General features: G+C 54.9%; 1 protein-coding gene and 1 pseudogene across 1 annotated transcript; both read right to left on the reverse strand.

Moving 5' to 3' along the window:
- Positions 1-9657: 9657 nt before the first annotated feature.
- On the reverse strand, positions 9658-14602 carry LOC148221149 (uncharacterized). Its single transcript, XM_088179503.1, has 4 exons — positions 14551-14602; positions 13611-14045; positions 10400-10635; positions 9658-9672 (listed from the first exon to the last, which is right to left on the reverse strand). Exons 1-4 carry the CDS (start codon positions 14600-14602, stop codon positions 9658-9660), a joined length of 738 nt encoding a protein of 245 aa, XP_088035629.1.
- An 838-nt stretch (positions 14603-15440) lies between these two features.
- Positions 15441-16713, reverse strand: LOC148221150 (T cell receptor alpha variable 1-2 pseudogene; annotated as a pseudogene).
- Between the last annotated feature and the right edge of the window lie 528 nt (positions 16714-17241).

Raw genomic sequence — 17241 nt, forward strand, 5'->3', positions numbered from 1 at the left:
GGGTTGTTGCACAGCCGAGGAAGCTCCCTGCACCAGGGTGTCTTGCACAGCACACAGGTACAAGGCACTGTCAGACAGCTCCACTTCCTCCACCTTCAGGACACTGTATTTCCCCGTGGTGTTCAGGTGCGTGGTGATACGGCCGCTGTGCCTGGGTCCAGTCACTGATTGATAGGAGACCAGCTGGGGGGATTGGCGTTTCCGCAGCTGATACCAGAGTAATCCACCAAAATTACTCATCTGGTATTTGCAGGTGGTGTGGAAGGGGTGTCCCTGCTTGACCGTGACTTGTCCATCTTCCTGGGTGACCGTGATCTGCCCCGTGGTGCCTGGAAGAAAGTCAATGTCAGCAGCTCCTTAGGGAAGGACTACGGGAAGCAAAAGGAAGTGCATGGAAAGCTCTGGAGTAGAATGATCCCTGCCTTGTAGCAATGAAGTCCTGAGACTTTATGGGCATGAATTCAGAGCTCTCTTCTTTGTATCTCAGAAAGGTGAGCTGCTCTGCGCCTCTGCACCTGCTCCTCCTCCTCCTGTACAGAAGACCAGGGAACAACCTGTCCTAGCTGAAATTTGTGTGGTGCAACCAGCACTCTTCCAGCTGCGTGAGGAGCCCACCGACGTTCAGCAGAAGGATTGATCTTGCTTCCCCATCCCTGTCATGTCTGAGGGCTCCTCGATCCCTGAGTACGCACAAACCTCAGTTGGATAGAGGGAGCCCTGGTTGTGCTGCCAGCCCAGAGGTCGATCACTGAAAGCCGTGGCAGAGCTGTCAGCCTGGTGGCAGCAATGGACACTATGTTAATGTCAGTGGAATGAGAACTTGAGATGCCGGGGCAGATTTGACAGAATCGGACGATTTGCACATAAATGGGAACAGTGCGAGGCAGTAGAGACAGCAGAGATGTCGTGAGATAACATCAGGAGGATGAGAAGAGAGAGACAGAAGGAGATGGATTGAAGGGGAGAGAAAAGACAGAGAGGGGCTTTGAGGTTTCTCTTCTCTCCCTTCTACTTTCCTTTACAAATCCAAGAGCTTTTTGAGCAAACATTTGGAAAACCAGAAAGAGGAGCCGACTTTTCTCAGCCTTTCCCCTCGAATCACCGATATTTCTCAACAGCTTCCTGATCGGGCTGTTGAGGATTACCTGGGGGAACAAGAAGAAGGAGACGGGTGCCTTGGGGAAAAGGCAGGACTTACCCAGGAGCTGTCCCAGCAAGACGGTGAGGATGAGATGTGCGAGGTGCATGGCGAGAGCAAGCTGCGTGTTTGCTGAGTGAGGAAGAGTCAGAAAGCACGTCGCAGCGGCGAGAGAACAGAGGTGCCGGAAACGCCTCTGTGCGGGAGCCAAGGGAGCAGCAGCGGGAGCAGGCAGAGCAATGGCCTGTCCTTGGCGTGCCTGAAATGCTCCTGCTGCGTTTGTGGCTCGTCCAGCAGCAGCCGCCGTTTGTCCCTCAGCCAGTGGCATTGGGAGCATTCCGTGCCTCTGGGGCCTCAGCCATGGCAAGGGGCTCTTCCCGCTCAGCTCGCAGTGGAGTCCTCCCCTCCCCAGCTGCAATCGCCAGCTCTGCTGCACACCCCGTGCTGGGCATTTGCGAGCTCAGCGGCTCCTTCCCCTCTGAGCTTTCTCACCTGTGTGGGCTCATTGCAATTTCCTCTGTGAACAGGGGACTCCTCTGTCTCTGCCCCTTCTCCCCTGCCCTTCTTCATTTTCCTGGGACAAATGCCGCTCTCCCAGGTGCCTCACTCGCACCCTCTTTTCCATATCATCTCCAGAGTGATCCCCTACTGGTCATTTGTTTTTTCTCTACAACAGGTTTGTCATAAAAATTCTCCTGGATTAAGTTGTTCAAAGATGCAGGTAATCGTCATGGGTGTGAAAGGAACATTCTCCTGCAGGTATTGCAGCGCTCCATGATTTACAAGGCTGTTTCTAGAGAAGTGGATGGTCCTGTGTTTGTCACAGATTTTCCAGGTGAAGGCTTACCCTTCTATGGTCTCCTTCAAATCTTTTACATTCTTAGGCCTCAGAGCAGAGAAAAGATGGTAGGAGATGTGCAAAGAGATGAGGATTCTTCCCAGCATTTGTGCTGAGACAAGAAACCTGCAAACATCCTTGCTGATCCCATACACATCTCTGGCAGTTTTTCCTTTTCTGGGGCTTTCATGTCCTCCCTCATCGTCTCTAACCCTATCTCCCTGAGAAATCTCAGCCTGCGCCAATTCACAGGCACAGCCCCAGGTTCCTAAAGGCTCATCAATTAGATGTTGATGAGCTCTGAGCTGCCCCTTTGGATCCCTTGTCACCGACTGCTACATTGGTGTCATTGTGTGCTTTGGTCGTCACTTTCCCTTTTCCTTGTTCTTCCCTTGGAAAGGAAAACGGACGTGACACGAGCCTTAGAGAAGCAGACACTCTCACCCTTTACATGCCCTGACTGTGGCCCCTGCTGAACTTGATCATTGCCATGAGATCCTGAAGATGCAGAAAGGCTCCTGTCCCCAAAGGAAATGGGGTCTGTAGGGCACGTCTGTGGAGTGAAACCCCATGCGGAGCCCATTCTTTCAAATATCTCCCTCCAAGCCTTGCAGCATTGCTAAACTAGGGCATCTGAGTTTTATTAGACCTGAGAGGGTACTAACGTGTAGGAAAGGGGACCAACCAGTTTCAGGTGGGAGGTGGGTGTGAGAGAGCCCTTATATGAATTTTAATGGTTCTCTAACAGAGTTACTCTTTTCCGTCCCAGATATTCTAGTGTTTCAGAAAGCTATGGAATGCAATTCCATGGGGTTTTGGGCGAACTTTTGGAAGAGAAGAAATTGTAGAGAAAATAATTCTAGCATCAGCTGGGATTCTAAGTCCACCTCCCCTACTTATACCGGTGAGAATGCTGGTTCTTATGCACGTTGCAGTATGGAACAGAGACATTTCTGCAGAGACAGAGATGGAGATAGTTTTGTCACTTCAGAAAGCATCACTTCAAATCCCTCTCATGCCATGATCGAGTCAGGTACAGCAGCAAATGAATTAGTTCCTGTGTGCCAGTGAGTGCAGCTGCTTTGTCAGCTGCCAGCACAGATGCTGTCCCGGAGCAGCTGTTTGCTTTGCAAAGCAGGCTGAGAGCAGCATGAGGCGTGGGCGGAGGGCCGAAGGCGATGGCAGAGGCGGCGGGCGCAGCAGTTTGGTGAGAGGCAGAGGGCGTCTCGGGAGCGAGGGCAGGCGGGGCTGTGTGTGGCGGCTGTGTCCCGCAGCAGGCAGGCTGGCAGCCGTGTGTCGGGGCCGTGCCGGGCTGTGCGGTGTCGCTGTGCGCGGGCTCGGGGCACACGAAGGAGCTGCGGAGCCGCCTGGGGCCCGGCGGGCGGAGCGGCAGCGCCCCCTGCTGGCCGCGGGCGGCGCTGTGCCCCCGGCCCCGCCCGGCCCCGCCCGCGGCGGTTCGTGCCCGGCCGCAGCCCCGGCTCCTCTGCCCGTGGCCCCAGCGCGCAGTAATACACGGCCGCGTCCCCGCGCCGGGGCCGCCTGAGCCACAGCGAGCTCGAACGCCGATCCTCCGACACCAACAGACGCCCTTCAGGAGCTCGCACTTCCTTGGTTGCTTTAGCAGTGACCGCCAGGAGTTGAGGTCTTTGTCCCGGGAGATGACGGTAGAAATGGATGAAATCTCCCATCCGGATATTGGGGTGGGAGCACTTGATATCGATACTGGTGCCCTCAGTGGTCTCCAGGAATGGCTCCTGCTGCACTTGGGCTCTGGCCCCGGCCACTGTCAAGCAGAGAAAAAGAACAAAACTCAGCTCTTACTTTCTACTTAGCCCTGCCCGCCAATCCCCAGAAGAAAGCCCACAGAAGCAGACCGAAGCACAAAGACACGGCGAGGAAAAGAATTTCCAGATGATTTCAAGATAGGTAGGAAAAGAAGCGTCCATGAATCTTTTGTGGAGAGATGAATGCCTGAATGATAGGAGGATCGGTGGAGTCACTGTAGAAAGAGAGGAGATGGGCAAAAACAAGAAAAGATAAAAAGAAAGTTACCGAGGGTTAAAATCTGACTACATGAGTTATAAAGAAGGAATGCTAGTTCAAGGATGGGCAGAGAATGGAATCCGGAGATTTCTGTGAGTATATGGGACGGAAAAAGGGGAGGGATGAACAGAAGGAGAGTTCGAAAGAAGAGTTGTGTGAATTAGCCAGGAAGGAGAGCAGCCTCCAGGGACGTGCGGGATGAGCCCGGCCCCGGGCGCGGCCCCTTGGGCACCACTCCCGCGCACCGAGCAGCAGCGCGGCCAGCGCCGCCAGCCCCGCGCCCCGAGCCCGCCGCATGGCGCCGCTCCGCCGGCCGAGCATCGCTGTGGCCCTGAGCCCCGGCTCTCTGCTGCGGCCGTGCCGCCTCCTCTCGCACGCCGCCAGCTCCGCCCCGGCCGGCCTCAGCCCCCGCCTCTGCCAGCAGCAGCAGCACAACGAGCGACACAAGGATGTTTGGCACGGCCAGGGACGGGACACAGCTGGGTCCCGTCCCACACACCACCCACACTGCATCGCAAGCACATCCATCCACATCAGAGGAGCGTCAGCTTTGCAGGGCCACGAAAGGGAGGGCTCGGCACACAGGGGCTGCGTTTCAGCGCCTCTTCCCTGCACACATCTGTAGCGAGCAGCTGCCGTCAGCACTCAGCTGCACTCGGGCTCCTTCTGAGCCTGGGAAGCTGCTGCTCTGTGCTGTGCAGGGCCAGAGCAGTGCTCGGTGTCCCTGGCACAGTCAGGGAATTCCCTCGCGATGAGGGACACACACGGACAGACACAGGCTCGTGCACAGCAGTGTGGAGCCATCCACAAATCTGTGCTTGACGTGTGTCCATGCAAACGGGGCTGCTGCAAGAGCACGCAGGGCAGGAACACAGAACCAGCCCTGGGCGGTGATGAGAACATGTGGGGCCAACATCAGCACGGGTGGATTGTGGAAGGACAAGGTCCCAGGCATGCAGAGGGGATATATTTCTTTACTTAGAGACCGCATAATGCAGAGATCAGTTAAAATTGTCCAGAATATTTTCCCAAAAAAAGTGTCAGAATGGACCTAATGCAAACTATCACAGCTTTGTACAAACACTGGATGCAAATTGTGGCGACAATCTTGTCGAGATCAGAGTCCCTTCCATCCCCAACCATGAACTTACACATGCCCTCCCTCCCCCGGGTTGTTGCACAGCCGAGGAAGTTCCCTGCACCAGGGTGTCTTGCACAGCACACAGGTACAAGGCACTGTCAGACAGCTCCACTTCCTCCACCTTCAGGACACTGTATTTCCCCGTGGTGTTCAGGTGCGTGGTGATACGGCCGCTGTGCCTGGGTCCAGTCACTGATTGATAGGAGACCAGCTGGGGGGATTGGCCTTTCTGCAGCTGGTACCAGAACAAGCCATTAAAGTTACTGGTCTGGTATTTGCAGGTGGTGTGGAAGGGGTGTCCCTGCTTCACCGTGACTTGTCCATCTTCCTGGGTGACCGTGATCTGCCCCGCGGTGCCTGGAAGAAAGTCAATGTCAATAGTTCCATAGGGAAGAACTAGAGTCAGGAAAAGCAAATTGGGTGCAAAACCCTAGTGGAGAAAGCAGTCTGCCCTGCAGGGAAGACCTGAGATGTGCAGACAGACAGATGAGAGTGCTTTTGGGCAGGGTTTCAGAGCTCTCAGCACAACCAGACATTGAAAGGAGCTGGGCTGGGTCCCTGCTCCTACTTCACCGCTCAGACGACATCAGAACAGTCTGAATTTTGTGCTCAAAGGGAGGCTTAAGAGCCCACCGACGTTCAGCAGAATGATTTATCTTGCTTCCCCATCCCTGTCATGTCTGAGGTCTCCTCGATCCCTGAGTACACACAAAGCTGAGTTTGGAAAGAGGGAGCCCTGGTTGTGCTGCCAGCCCAGAGGTCGATCACTGAAAGCTGTGTCAGAGCTGTGTCAGCCTGGTGGCAGAAAGGGACACTCTGTCAATGTCAGTGGTATGAGAACTTGAGATGCCGGGGCAGGTTTGACAGAATCGGACGATTTACATGTAAATGGGAACAATGCGGGACAGTAGAGACAGCTGAGATGTCGTGAGGTGACAGCAGGAGAATGAGAAGAGAGGGGCAGAGGGAGATGGATTGAAGGGGAGAGAAAAGACAGAGAGAGGCTCTAAGGATTCTCTTCTCTCCCTTCCTCTTTCCTTTACAAATCCAAGAACTTTTTGGGCAAACGCTTGCAAAAACACAAAGAGGAGCCGATTTTTCTTAGCATTTCTCCTCTAATCACCGATCTTCTCTAGTTTCCTGATCGGGCTGTTGAGGATTTCCTGGAAGAAGGAATAAGAAGGAGGAGACGGGTGCCTTGGGGAAAAGGCAGGACTTACCCAGGAGCTGTCCCAGCAAGACGGTGAGGATGAGATGTGCGAGGTGCATGGCGAGAGCAAGCTGCGTGTTTGCTGAGTGAGGAAGAGTCAGAAAGCACGTCGCAGCGGCGAGAGAACAGAGGTGCCGGAAACGCCTCTGTGCGGGAGCCAAGGGAGCAGCAGCGGGAGCAGGCAGAGCAATGGCCTGTCCTTGGCGTGCCTGAAATGCTCCTGCTGCGTTTGTGGCTCGTCCAGCAGCAGCCGCCGTTTGTCCCTCAGCCAGTGGCATTGGGAGCATTCCGTGCCTCTGGGGCCTCAGCCATGGCAAGGGGCCCTTCCCGCTCAGCTCGCAGTGGAGTCCTCCCCTCCCCAGCTGCAATCGCCAGCTCTGCTGCACACCCCGTGCTGGGCATTTTCGAGCTCAGCGGCTCCTTCTCCTCTGAGCTTTCTCACCTGTGTGGGCTCATTGCAATTTCGTCTGTGAACAGGGGACTCCTCTGTCTCTGCCCCTTCTCCCCTGCCCTTCTTCATCTTCCTGGGACAAATGCCTGTCTCCCAGGTCCCTCACTCCCACCCTCTTTTCCATATCAAGTCCAGAGTGATCCCCTACTGGACATTTGGTCTTTCTCTCCAACTGGTTTGTCATAAAAATTCTCCTGGATTAAGTTGATCAAAGAAGCAGGTAATAATAATAGGTATGAGAGGAATATTTTCATGTAGGTGTTGCACTCCTCCATTGTTTAGAAGGAGGTTTCTAGAGAAATGGAGGATCCTGAAGTTGTCACAGATTTTCCGGTTGAAGGCTTACCCTTCTACGGGCTCTTTCAAAAATTGTACCTTCTTAGGCTACAGAACAGAGAAAAGATGGCAGGAGGTGTTCAAGGAGATGAGGACTCTTCCCAGCATTTGTGCTTAGACGAGAATGCTGTAACTATTCTTGTTGATCCCGGAGACACATCACTAGCAGTTTCTTCTTTCCTTGGGCTTTGATGTCCTCTCTCATCATCTCTAACCCTTTCTCGCTGAGAAAGCTCAGCCTGAGCGAATTCATAGCCACGGCTGCTGGTTCCTTAAGGCTCATCAATTAGAGGTTGATGAGCTCTGACCTCCCTCTTTGAATCCCTTATCACCTACTGCTACATTGGTGTCATTGTGTGCTTTGATCATCAATTTCTCTTGATCTTCCCTTGGAAAGGTAAATGGACGTGATGTGAACCTTAGAGAACCTGACACTCTCGCCTTTCACACACTCTGACTGCGGCCTCTACTGAACTTGCTAATTCAAATGGTCTCCTCACGATGCTGAACGGCTACTGTCCCTAAAGGAATTGAGGTCTCTCGAGCAAGTGTCACGAGAGAAAGTTAATGAGCAGCTCATTCTTTCAGGTGTCTCACTCCAACATTTGCAGCGTTCCTGAACGTGGGCATCTGCTTTCCAGGATACCTGAGAGGTTACTAATGTGAAGGGAAAGGCTCCAATGAGTTTCAGGTGGGAGGTGGGTGTTACAGAGCCCTCAGTTGATTTGAAAAGTTTCTCTACTCCAAAAGAATGATTATTTTCTTTCCCAGATATTCTATTGTGTTAGGAAAGAGCTGCATGCAGATGCAGGGGTGTTTGGGGAAACATGTAGATGAGAAGAAAACGTTGAGAAGTGAATGCCAGCCTAATCTATGATTCAAAGTACACTTCCCTACCCGTCCCTATATGAATTCTGCTTCTTATGCACGGCCCAGTAAGGAACAGAGACATTTCTGCGGTTACAGAGATGGAGATTTCTTCGTCACCTCAGAAAGCATCCCTATAAACACTTCTCATGCCATGACCTACTGAGGAGACAACAGTAGCTGAATGAGTCCCTGTGTGCCTGTGAGTGCAGCTGCTTTGTCAGCCGCCAGCACAGATGCTGTCCCGGAGCAGCTGTTTGCTTTGCCAAGCGGGCTGAGAGCAGCATGAGGCGTGGGCGGAGGGCCGAAGGCGATGGCAGAGGCGGCGGGCGCAGCAGTTTGGTGAGAGGCAGAGGGCGTCTCGGGAGCGAGGGCAGGCGGGGCTGTGTGTGGCGGCTGTGTCCCGCAGCAGGCAGGCTGGCAGCCGTGTGTCGGGGCCGTGCCGGGCTGTGCGGTGTCGCTGTGCGCGGGCTCGGGGCACACGAAGGAGCTGCGGAGCCGCCTGGGGCCCGGCGGGCGGAGCGGCAGCGCCCCCTGCTGGCCGCGGGCGGCGCTGTGCCCCCGGCCCCGCCCGCGGCGGTTCGTGCCCGGCCGCAGCCCCGGCTCCTCTGCCCGTGGCCCCAGCGCGCAGTAATACACGGCCGCGTCCCCGCGCCGGGGCCGCTCGACCCACAGCGAGCTCGAACGGCGATCTGCCGACACCCACAGCTGTCCTGCAATCTCCGGCAGCTCTTTGGACGCTTTAGCAGTGACCGCCACAAGTTCGGGCCCTTGCCCCGGGAGCTGTCGGTACCACTGGATCCAGTCGTTGGTCTGGATTTTGGGATGCGAGCAGCTGATGTTGATTCCGATGCCCTCGATGGTCTCCACTGACGGCTCCTGCTGTACCTGGGCTCTAGCCATGGCCACTGTATGGGAGAAAAAAACAATCACTTTCCTTTATCGAAAATACCATGGAGGGGGAGATGGGAGAGAAGGAAAAATCAGAGCGAAACGGGATATGGTCTAATTATGAATGACGGAGAGATTACTTCACTGAGCTTGTTCGTTTGAGGACAAGAACCTATGAGGGGTGTTTTGAGTTAAAATCAGGAAGATTTTTCGAAAAAGAGTCGCTGAGATTGATTGATTCATGCATACATGCATACATGGATGGATGAATAAAGACGTGGAGCAAAAAATGCAAACTGACCAGCAATGACTTCACGGAGGGAAGAAAGTATGCCGGCAGAGGACAGATCAGAGGGGAAATAAGAACGGAAAGGGAACAGGAAGGTAAGAGAGGAATGTTGGGCTGGGGCCTGTCTAACATAGCCCGGTGACCGCGACCGCCACTCCCGCGCACCGAGCAGCAGCGCGGCCGGCGCCGCCAGCCCCGCGCCCCGAGCCCGCCGCATGGCGCCGCTCCGCCGGCCGAGCATCGCTGTGGCCCTGAGCCCCGGCTCTCTGCTGCGGCCGTGCCGCCTCCTCTCGCACGCCGCCAGCTCCGCCCCGGCCGGCCTCAGCCCCCGCCTCTGCCAGCAGCAGCAGCACAACGAGCGACACAAGGACGTTTGGCACGGCCAGGGACAGGACACAGCTGGGTCCCGTCCCACACACCACCCACACTGCATCGCAAGCACATCCATCCACATCAGCGGAGCGTCAGCTTTGCAGGGCCACGAAAGGGAGGGCTCGGCAAACAGGGGCTGCATTTCAGCGCCTCTTCCCTGCACACATCTGTAGCGAGCAGCTGCCGTCAGCACTCAGCTGCACTCGGGCTCCTTCTGAGCCTGGGAAGCTGCTGCTCTGTGCTGTGCAGGGCCAGAGCAGTGCTCGGTGTCCCTGGCACAGTCAGGGAATTCCCTCGCGATGAGGGACACACACGGACAGACACAGGCTCGTGCACAGCAGTGTGGAGCCATCCACAAATCTGTGCTTGACGTGTGTCCATGCAAAGGGGGCTGCTGCAAGAGCACGCAGGGCAGGAACACAGAACCAGCCCTGGGCTGTGCTGAGAACATGTGGGGCCAAAAGCAGCGGAGCTGGAGTGTGGAAGGACAAAGTCCTAGGTATGCCCAGGGGATATTTTTCTTTATTTGGAGATTCCACAATGTGGAAATGAGTCAAAAGAGTCCAGAATGGCACAAGACAAGTTCTAGGATGGATGGTGTAAAACTCACGAGCCCACAGTGGACACGTGGGGAGGCAGTTTCTTGTAAGCATTGGGATGAGCCCTGGGTCCTTTCCTCCAAGCTTAGCCTCGCACAGATAAATCACCTCCCTCACTCCCTCCCTCCCCCGGGTTGTTGCACAGCCGAGGAAGCTCTCTGCACCAGGGTGTCTTGCACAGCACACAGGTACAAGGCACTGTCAGACAGCTCCACTTCCTCCACCTTCAGGACACTGTATTTCCCCGTGGTGTTCAGGTGCGTGCTGATACGGCCACTGTGCTTGGGGCCAGTCCCTATTTGATAGGAGACCAGCTGGGGGGATTGGCCTTTTTGCAGCTGGTACCAGAGTAACCCCCGAAAATCACTGGTCTGGTATTTGCAGGTGGTGTGGTAGGGGTGTCCCTGCTTGACCGTGACTTGTCCATCTTCCTGGGTGACCGTGATCTGCCCCGTGGTGCCTGGAAGAAAGTGATGGTGAGCAGCTCCTTAAGGAAGGACTACGGGAAGCTACGAAGTGCATGGAAAACCCTAATCGAGAAAGATCCCTGCCTTGAAGCAGAGCTGAGACAGATTTAGGACATGAGTTCAGAGCTCTTTCCTTTGCATCACCCAAAGCTGAGCTAGGCTGTGTCCCTGCTCCTGCTCCTCCTGTTCAATGGACCAGGGAACAACTTGTCATGCCTGAACTTTGTTTGCTGTAACTAGCACACCTTCAGTAGCCTCAGGAGCCCACCGAGGTTCAGTAGAAAAGATTCATCCTGCTTCCCCATTCTTGTCACCTCTGAGGGTTCCTCTATCCCTGAGTAACACAAAGCTGAGCTTGGAAAGAGGGAGTCCTGGTTGTGCTGCCAGCCCAGAGATCGATCACTGGAAGCCGTGGCAGAGCAGTTTCAGCCTGAGGGCAGCAATAGACACATTGTTAATGTCAGTGAAATGCGAACTTTGAGGTGCCTGGGAGACGTTTGACAGGATCTGGGCATTTATATTCAAATCGAAAGAATGTTAGAGAGTACAGACAGTTTCTATGTCCTGAGCTGAGAGCAGGAGGATGAGAAGAGAGAGGCAGAGGGAGATGGATTGAAGGGGAGAGAAAAGACAGGGAAGGGGTCGGAGTTTTCTTCACTCTCTCTGCCCTTTTCCTTTACAAATCTAAGACTTTCTTCAGCAAACACTTGCAAAACAACAAAGAGTAGCCGATTCTTCTGAGCCTTTCCCCTCGAATCACTGACATTTCCCAACACGGTCCTCAAGGGGCTGTTGAGGATTTCGTGAGGAAAGGAATAGGAAGAAGGAGACGAGTGGTTGAGAGAGAAGGCAGGACTTACCCAGGAGCTGTCCCAGCAAGACGGTGAGGATGAGATGTGCGAGGTGCATGGCGAGAGCAAGCTGCGTGTTTGCTGAGTGAGGAAGAGTCAGAAAGCACGTCGCAGCGGCGAGAGAACAGAGGTGCCGGAAACGCCTCTGTGCGGGAGCCAAGGGAGCAGCAGCGGGAGCAGGCAGAGCAATGGCCTGTCCTTGGCGTGCCTGAAATGCTCCTGCTGCGTTTGTGGCTCGTCCAGCAGCAGCCGCCGTTTGTCCCTCAGCCAGTGGCATTGGGAGCATTCCGTGCCTCTGGGGCCTCAGCCATGGCAAGGGGCTCTTCCCGCTCAGCTCGCAGTGGAGTCCTCCCCTCCCCAGCTGCAATCGCCAGCTCTGCTGCACACCCCGTGCTGGGCATTTGCGAGCTCAGCGGCTCCTTCTCCTCTGAGCTTTCTCACCTGTGTGGGCTCATTGCAATTTCCTCTGTGAACAGGGGACTCCTCTGTCTCTGCCCCTTCTCCTGTTCCCTTCTTCATCTTCCTGGGACAAATGCCTCTTTCCCAGGTCCCTCACTCCCCTCCTCTTTCCCATATTAACTCCAGAGTGTTCCCATACTGGTTATTTTGGTTTTCTCTAAAACGTATTTTTCACAGCAAATTTCCTGGAACGATATGAACAGCTAAGGAAATAATGATATTGGGTGCAATAGGAACATTCTCCTGCGGGTATTGCAGCGCTCCATGATTTACAAGGAGGTTTCTAGAGAAGTGGAGGATCCTGAAGTTGTCACAGAATTACCAGCTGAATGTACAGGACTAGGCTTTCTCTGCTAAAAGCTATTTCGATGGTTGTGCCTTCTTGGGCTTCAGAGAGGTAATAAGACGCTAAGACATGTACAGGAAGATGAGAATTCTGCATTTGTGCTGAGAAGAGAAACCTGCAACCATCCTTGCTGACCCTATAGCAACATCACCGCAGATTCTCCTTTCCTGGGGCTTCTATGTCCTCTCTCATAATCTCTAACCTTTTTCCATTGAGAAAACTTGGCCTGAACCAATTCATAGCCGCTGGTTCCTGAAGGCTGACCAGTTATATGTTGATGAGCTCTGAGCTGCCCCTTTCATTCCCTTATTACCTAGTGCTACATTGGTGTCATTGTGGGCTTCCCTCATCGCTTTCCCTTTTCCTTGTTCTTCCCCTGGAAAGGAAAATGGGCGTGATTTGAGCCTTAGAGAACTAGATATTCCTGCCTTTCCCATGCCCTGGCTGTGGTCTTTGCTGAACTTGCTCATTCCAATGATTTCCTGAGGATGCTGAAAGGCTCCTGTCCCCAGAGGAAATGGGGGTCTCTAGAGCGATTCTCAGGAGAGAAACCTCATGTGGAGCTTACTCTTTCAAGTGTCTGTCCCGAACACTTGCAAGACTGCTGAAACCTTGGCATCTGCTTTTCAGCATGCCTGAGAGGTTACTAATGTGAAGGAAAAGGGAGCAATGAGTTAGGGGTGAAGGTGTGTATAAGATGAATCGAAATGCTCCTACAGTTCAAGAAATTTATTCTTTTCCGTCCTATATGTCCTAGTCCTACACGAAGGTGCTGAATGCAGATACATGGGTGTATGGGAAACCTGTGGAAGAGAAGAAAATGTAGAGAAACTATTTGAAATATCATCTGAGATTCAAAGTACCCGTCCCTTACACATCCAGGTGAGTATGCAGCTTCTTACACACGTTCCAGTATGGAACAGAGATATTTCTGCGGGGACAGAGATGGAGATTTCTTTGTCACCTCTGAAAGCATGACTGCAAACACCTCTCATGCCATGACCTACAGAGGTTACAGCCCCAGTTTGCCTGTGAGTGCAGCTGCTTTGTCAGCTGCCAGCACAGATGCTGTCCCGGAGCAGCTGTTTGCTTTGCCAAGCGGGCTGAGAGCAGCATGAGGCGTGGGCGGAGGGCCGAAGGCGATGGCAGAGGCGGCGGGCGCAGCAGTTTGGTGAGAGGCAGAGGGCGTCTCGGGAGCGAGGGCAGGCGGGGCTGTGTGTGGCGGCTGTGTCCCGCAGCAGGCAGGCTGGCAGCCGTGTGTCGGGGCCGTGCCGGGCTGTGCGGTGTCGCTGTGCGCGGGCTCGGGGCACACGAAGGAGCTGCGGAGCCGCCTGGGGCCCGGCGGGCGGAGCGGCAGCGCCCCCTGCTGGCCGCGGGCGGCGCTGTGCCCCCGGCCCCGCCCGGCCCCGCCCGCGGCGGTTCGTGCCCGGCCGCAGCCCCGGCTCCTCTGCCCGTGGCCCCAGCGCGCAGTAATACACGGCCGCGTCCCCGCGCCGGGGCCGCCTGAGCCACAGCGAGCTTGAACGCCGATCCTCCGACACCAACAGACGCCCTTCAGGAGCTCGCACTTCCTTGGTTGCTTTAGCAGTGACCGCCAGGAGTTGAGGTCTTTGTCCCGGGAGATGACGGTAGAAATGGATGAAATCTCCCATCCGGATATTGGGGTGGGAGCACTTGATATCGATACTGGTACCCTCAGTGGTCTCCAGGAATGGCTCCTGCTGTACTTGGGCTGTGACCCCAGCCACTGCCAAGCAGACAAAAAGAACAAAACTCAACTCTTACTTTCTACTTAGCCCTGCCCGCCAATCCCCAGAAGAAAGCCCACAGAAGCAGACCGAAGCACAAAGAGACGACGAGGAAAAGAATTTCCAAATGATTTTAAGATAGGTAGGAACGGAAGCGTCCATGAATCTTTTGTGGAGAGATGAATGCCTGAATGATAGGAGGATCGGTGGAGTCACTGGAAAAAGAGAGGAGATGGGAAAAAACAAGAAAAGATAAAAAGAAAGGTAACAAGGGTTAAAAACTGACTTCATGTGTTATAAAGAAGCAATGCTAGTGCAGGGATGGGCATAGAATGGAATCAGGAGATTTCTGTGAGAGTATGGGACGGAGAAAAGGGAGGGATGAACAGCAGGAGAGTTCGAAAGAAGAGTTGTGTGAATTAGCCAGGAAGGAGAGCAGCCTCCAGGGACGTGCGGGATGAGCCCAGCCCCGGGTGCGGCCCCTTGGGCGCCACCCCCGCGCACCGAGCAGCAGCGCGGCCAGCGCCGCCAGCCCCGCGCCCCGAGCCCGCCGCATGGCGCCGCTCCGCCGGCCGAGCATCGCTGTGGCCCTGAGCCCCGGCTCTCTGCTGCGGCCGTGCCGCCTCCTCTCGCACGCCGCCAGCTCCGCCCCGGCCGGCCTCAGCCCCCGCCTCTGCCAGCAGCAGCAGCACAACGAGCGACACAAGGACGTTTGGCACGGCCAGGGACAGGACACAGCTGGGTCCCGTCCCACACACCACCCACACTGCATCGCAAGCACATCAGTTCACATCAGAGGAGCGTCAGCTTTGCAGGGCCACGAAAGGGAGGGCTCGGCACACAGGGGCTGCATTTCAGCGCCTCTTCCCTGCACACATCTGTAGCGAGCAGCTGCCGTCAGCACTCAGCTGCACTCGGGCTCCTTCTGAGCCTGGGAAGCTGCTGCTCTGTGCTGTGCAGGGCCAGAGCAGTGCTCGGTGTCCCTGGCACAGTCAGGGAATTCCCTCGCGATGAGGGACACACACGGACAGACACAGGCTCGTGCACAGCAGTGTGGAGCCATCCACAAATCTGTGCTTGACGTGTGTCCATTGAAACGGGGCTGCTGCAAGAGCACGCAGGGCAGGAACACAGAACCAGCCCTGCGCTGTGCTGAGAACATGTGGGGACAAACTAGCATGGGAGGAGTGTGGAAGGACAAAGTCCCAGGTATGCAAAGGGGATATTTTTCTTTACTTAGAGACTGCATAATGCTGAGATTAGTTAATATTGTCCAGAATATTTTCCCAAGGGAAACGACATAATGCACATAGTGAAAACTATCAGACCATTGTGCACACAGGGGTTGCAAGTTGTGGTGAGCATATTGGGGATATCAGAGTCCCTTCCATCCTCTACCTTGCACTGACAAGTGCCCTCCCTCCCCCGGGTTGTTGCACAGCCGAGGAAGTTCCCTGCACCAGGGTGTCTTGCACAGCACACAGGTACAAGGCACTGTCAGACAGCTCCACTTCCTCCACCTTCAGGACACTGTATTTCCCCGTGGTGTTCAGGTGCGTGGTGATACGGCCGCTGTGCTTGGGGCCAGTCACTGCTTGATAGGAGACCAGCTGGGGGGACTGGCCTTTCCGCAGCTGGTACCAGTGTAAGGCAGTAAAACCACTGGTCTGGTATTTGCAGGTGGTGTGGAAGGGGTGTCCCTGCTTCACCGTGACTTGTCCATCTTCCTGGGTGACCGTGATCTGCCCCGTGGTGCCTGGAAGAAAGTCAATGTCAATACTTCCATAGGGAAGAACTAGAGTCAGGAAAAGCAAATTGGGTGCAAAACCCTAGTGGAGAAAGCTGTCTGCCCTGCAGGGAAGACCTGAGATGTGCAGACAGACAGATGAGAGTGATTTTGGGCAGGGTTTGCGAGATCTCAGCACAGCCAGATCGTGACAAGAGCTGGGCTGGGTCCCTGCTCCTACTTCAGCGCTCAGACGACATCGGAACAGTCTGAATTCTGTGTTCAAAGGGAGGCTGAAGAGCCCACCGACCTTCAGCAGAAGGATTTATCTTGCTTCCCCATCCCTGTCATGTCTGAGGTCTCCTCGATCCCTGAGTATATTCAAAGCTGAGTTTGGAAAGAGGGATCCCTAGTTGTGCTGCCAGCCCAGAGGTCGATCACTGAAAGCTGTGTCAGAGCTGTGTCAGCCTGGTGGCAGAAAGGGACACTCTGTCAATGTCAGTGGTATGAGAACTTGAGATGCCGGGCAGGTTTGACAGAATCGGACGATTTACATGTAAATGGGAACAATGCGGGACAGTAGAGGCAGCTGAGATGTCGTGAGGTGACAGCAGGAGAATGAGAAGAGAGGGGCAGAGGGAGATGGATTGAAGGGGAGAGAAAAGACAGCGAGAGGCTCTAAGGATTCTCTTCTCTCTCTTGCTCTTTTCTTTACAAATCCAAGAGCTTTTTGAGCAAACACATGCAAAATCACAAAGAGGAGCAGATTTTTCTTAGCATTTCTCCTCTAATCAGCGATCTTCTCTAGTTTCCTGAACGGGATGTTGAGGATTTCCTGGAAGAAGGAATAAGAAAGAGGAGACGGGTGCCTTGGGGAAAAGGCAGGACTTACCCAGGAGCTGTCCCAGCAAGACGGTGAGGATGAGATGTGCGAGGTGCATGGCGAGAGCAAGCTGCGTGTTTGCTGAGTGAGGAAGAGTCAGAAAGCACGTCGCAGCGGCGAGAGAACAGAGGTGCCGGAAACGCCTCTGTGCGGGAGCCAAGGGAGCAGCAGCGGGAGCAGGCAGAGCAATGGCCTGTCCTTGGCGTGCCTGAAATGCTCCTGCTGCGTTTGTGGCTCGTCCAGCAGCAGCCGCCGTTTGTCCCTCAGCCAGTGGCATTGGGAGCATTCCGTGCCTCTGGGGCCTCAGCCATGGCAAGGGGCTCTTCCCGCTCAGCTCGCAGTGGAGTCCTCCCCTCCCCAGCTGCAATCGCCAGCTCTGCTGCACACCCCGTGCTGGGCATTTGCGAGCTCAGCGGCTCCTTCTCCTCTGAGCTTTCTCACCTGTGTGGGCTCATTGCAATTTCCTCTGTGAACAGGGGACTCCTCTGTCTCTGCCCCTTCTCCTGTTCCCTTCTTCCTCTTCCTGGGACAAATGCCTCTTTCCCAGGTCCCTCACTCCCCTCCTCTTTCCCAAATCAACTCCAGA

This window comes from Sturnus vulgaris, chromosome 27 (assembly GCF_052056855.1).
Source record: "Sturnus vulgaris isolate bStuVul1 chromosome 27, bStuVul1.hap1, whole genome shotgun sequence".
Classification (NCBI taxonomy): domain Eukaryota; kingdom Metazoa; phylum Chordata; class Aves; order Passeriformes; family Sturnidae; genus Sturnus; species Sturnus vulgaris.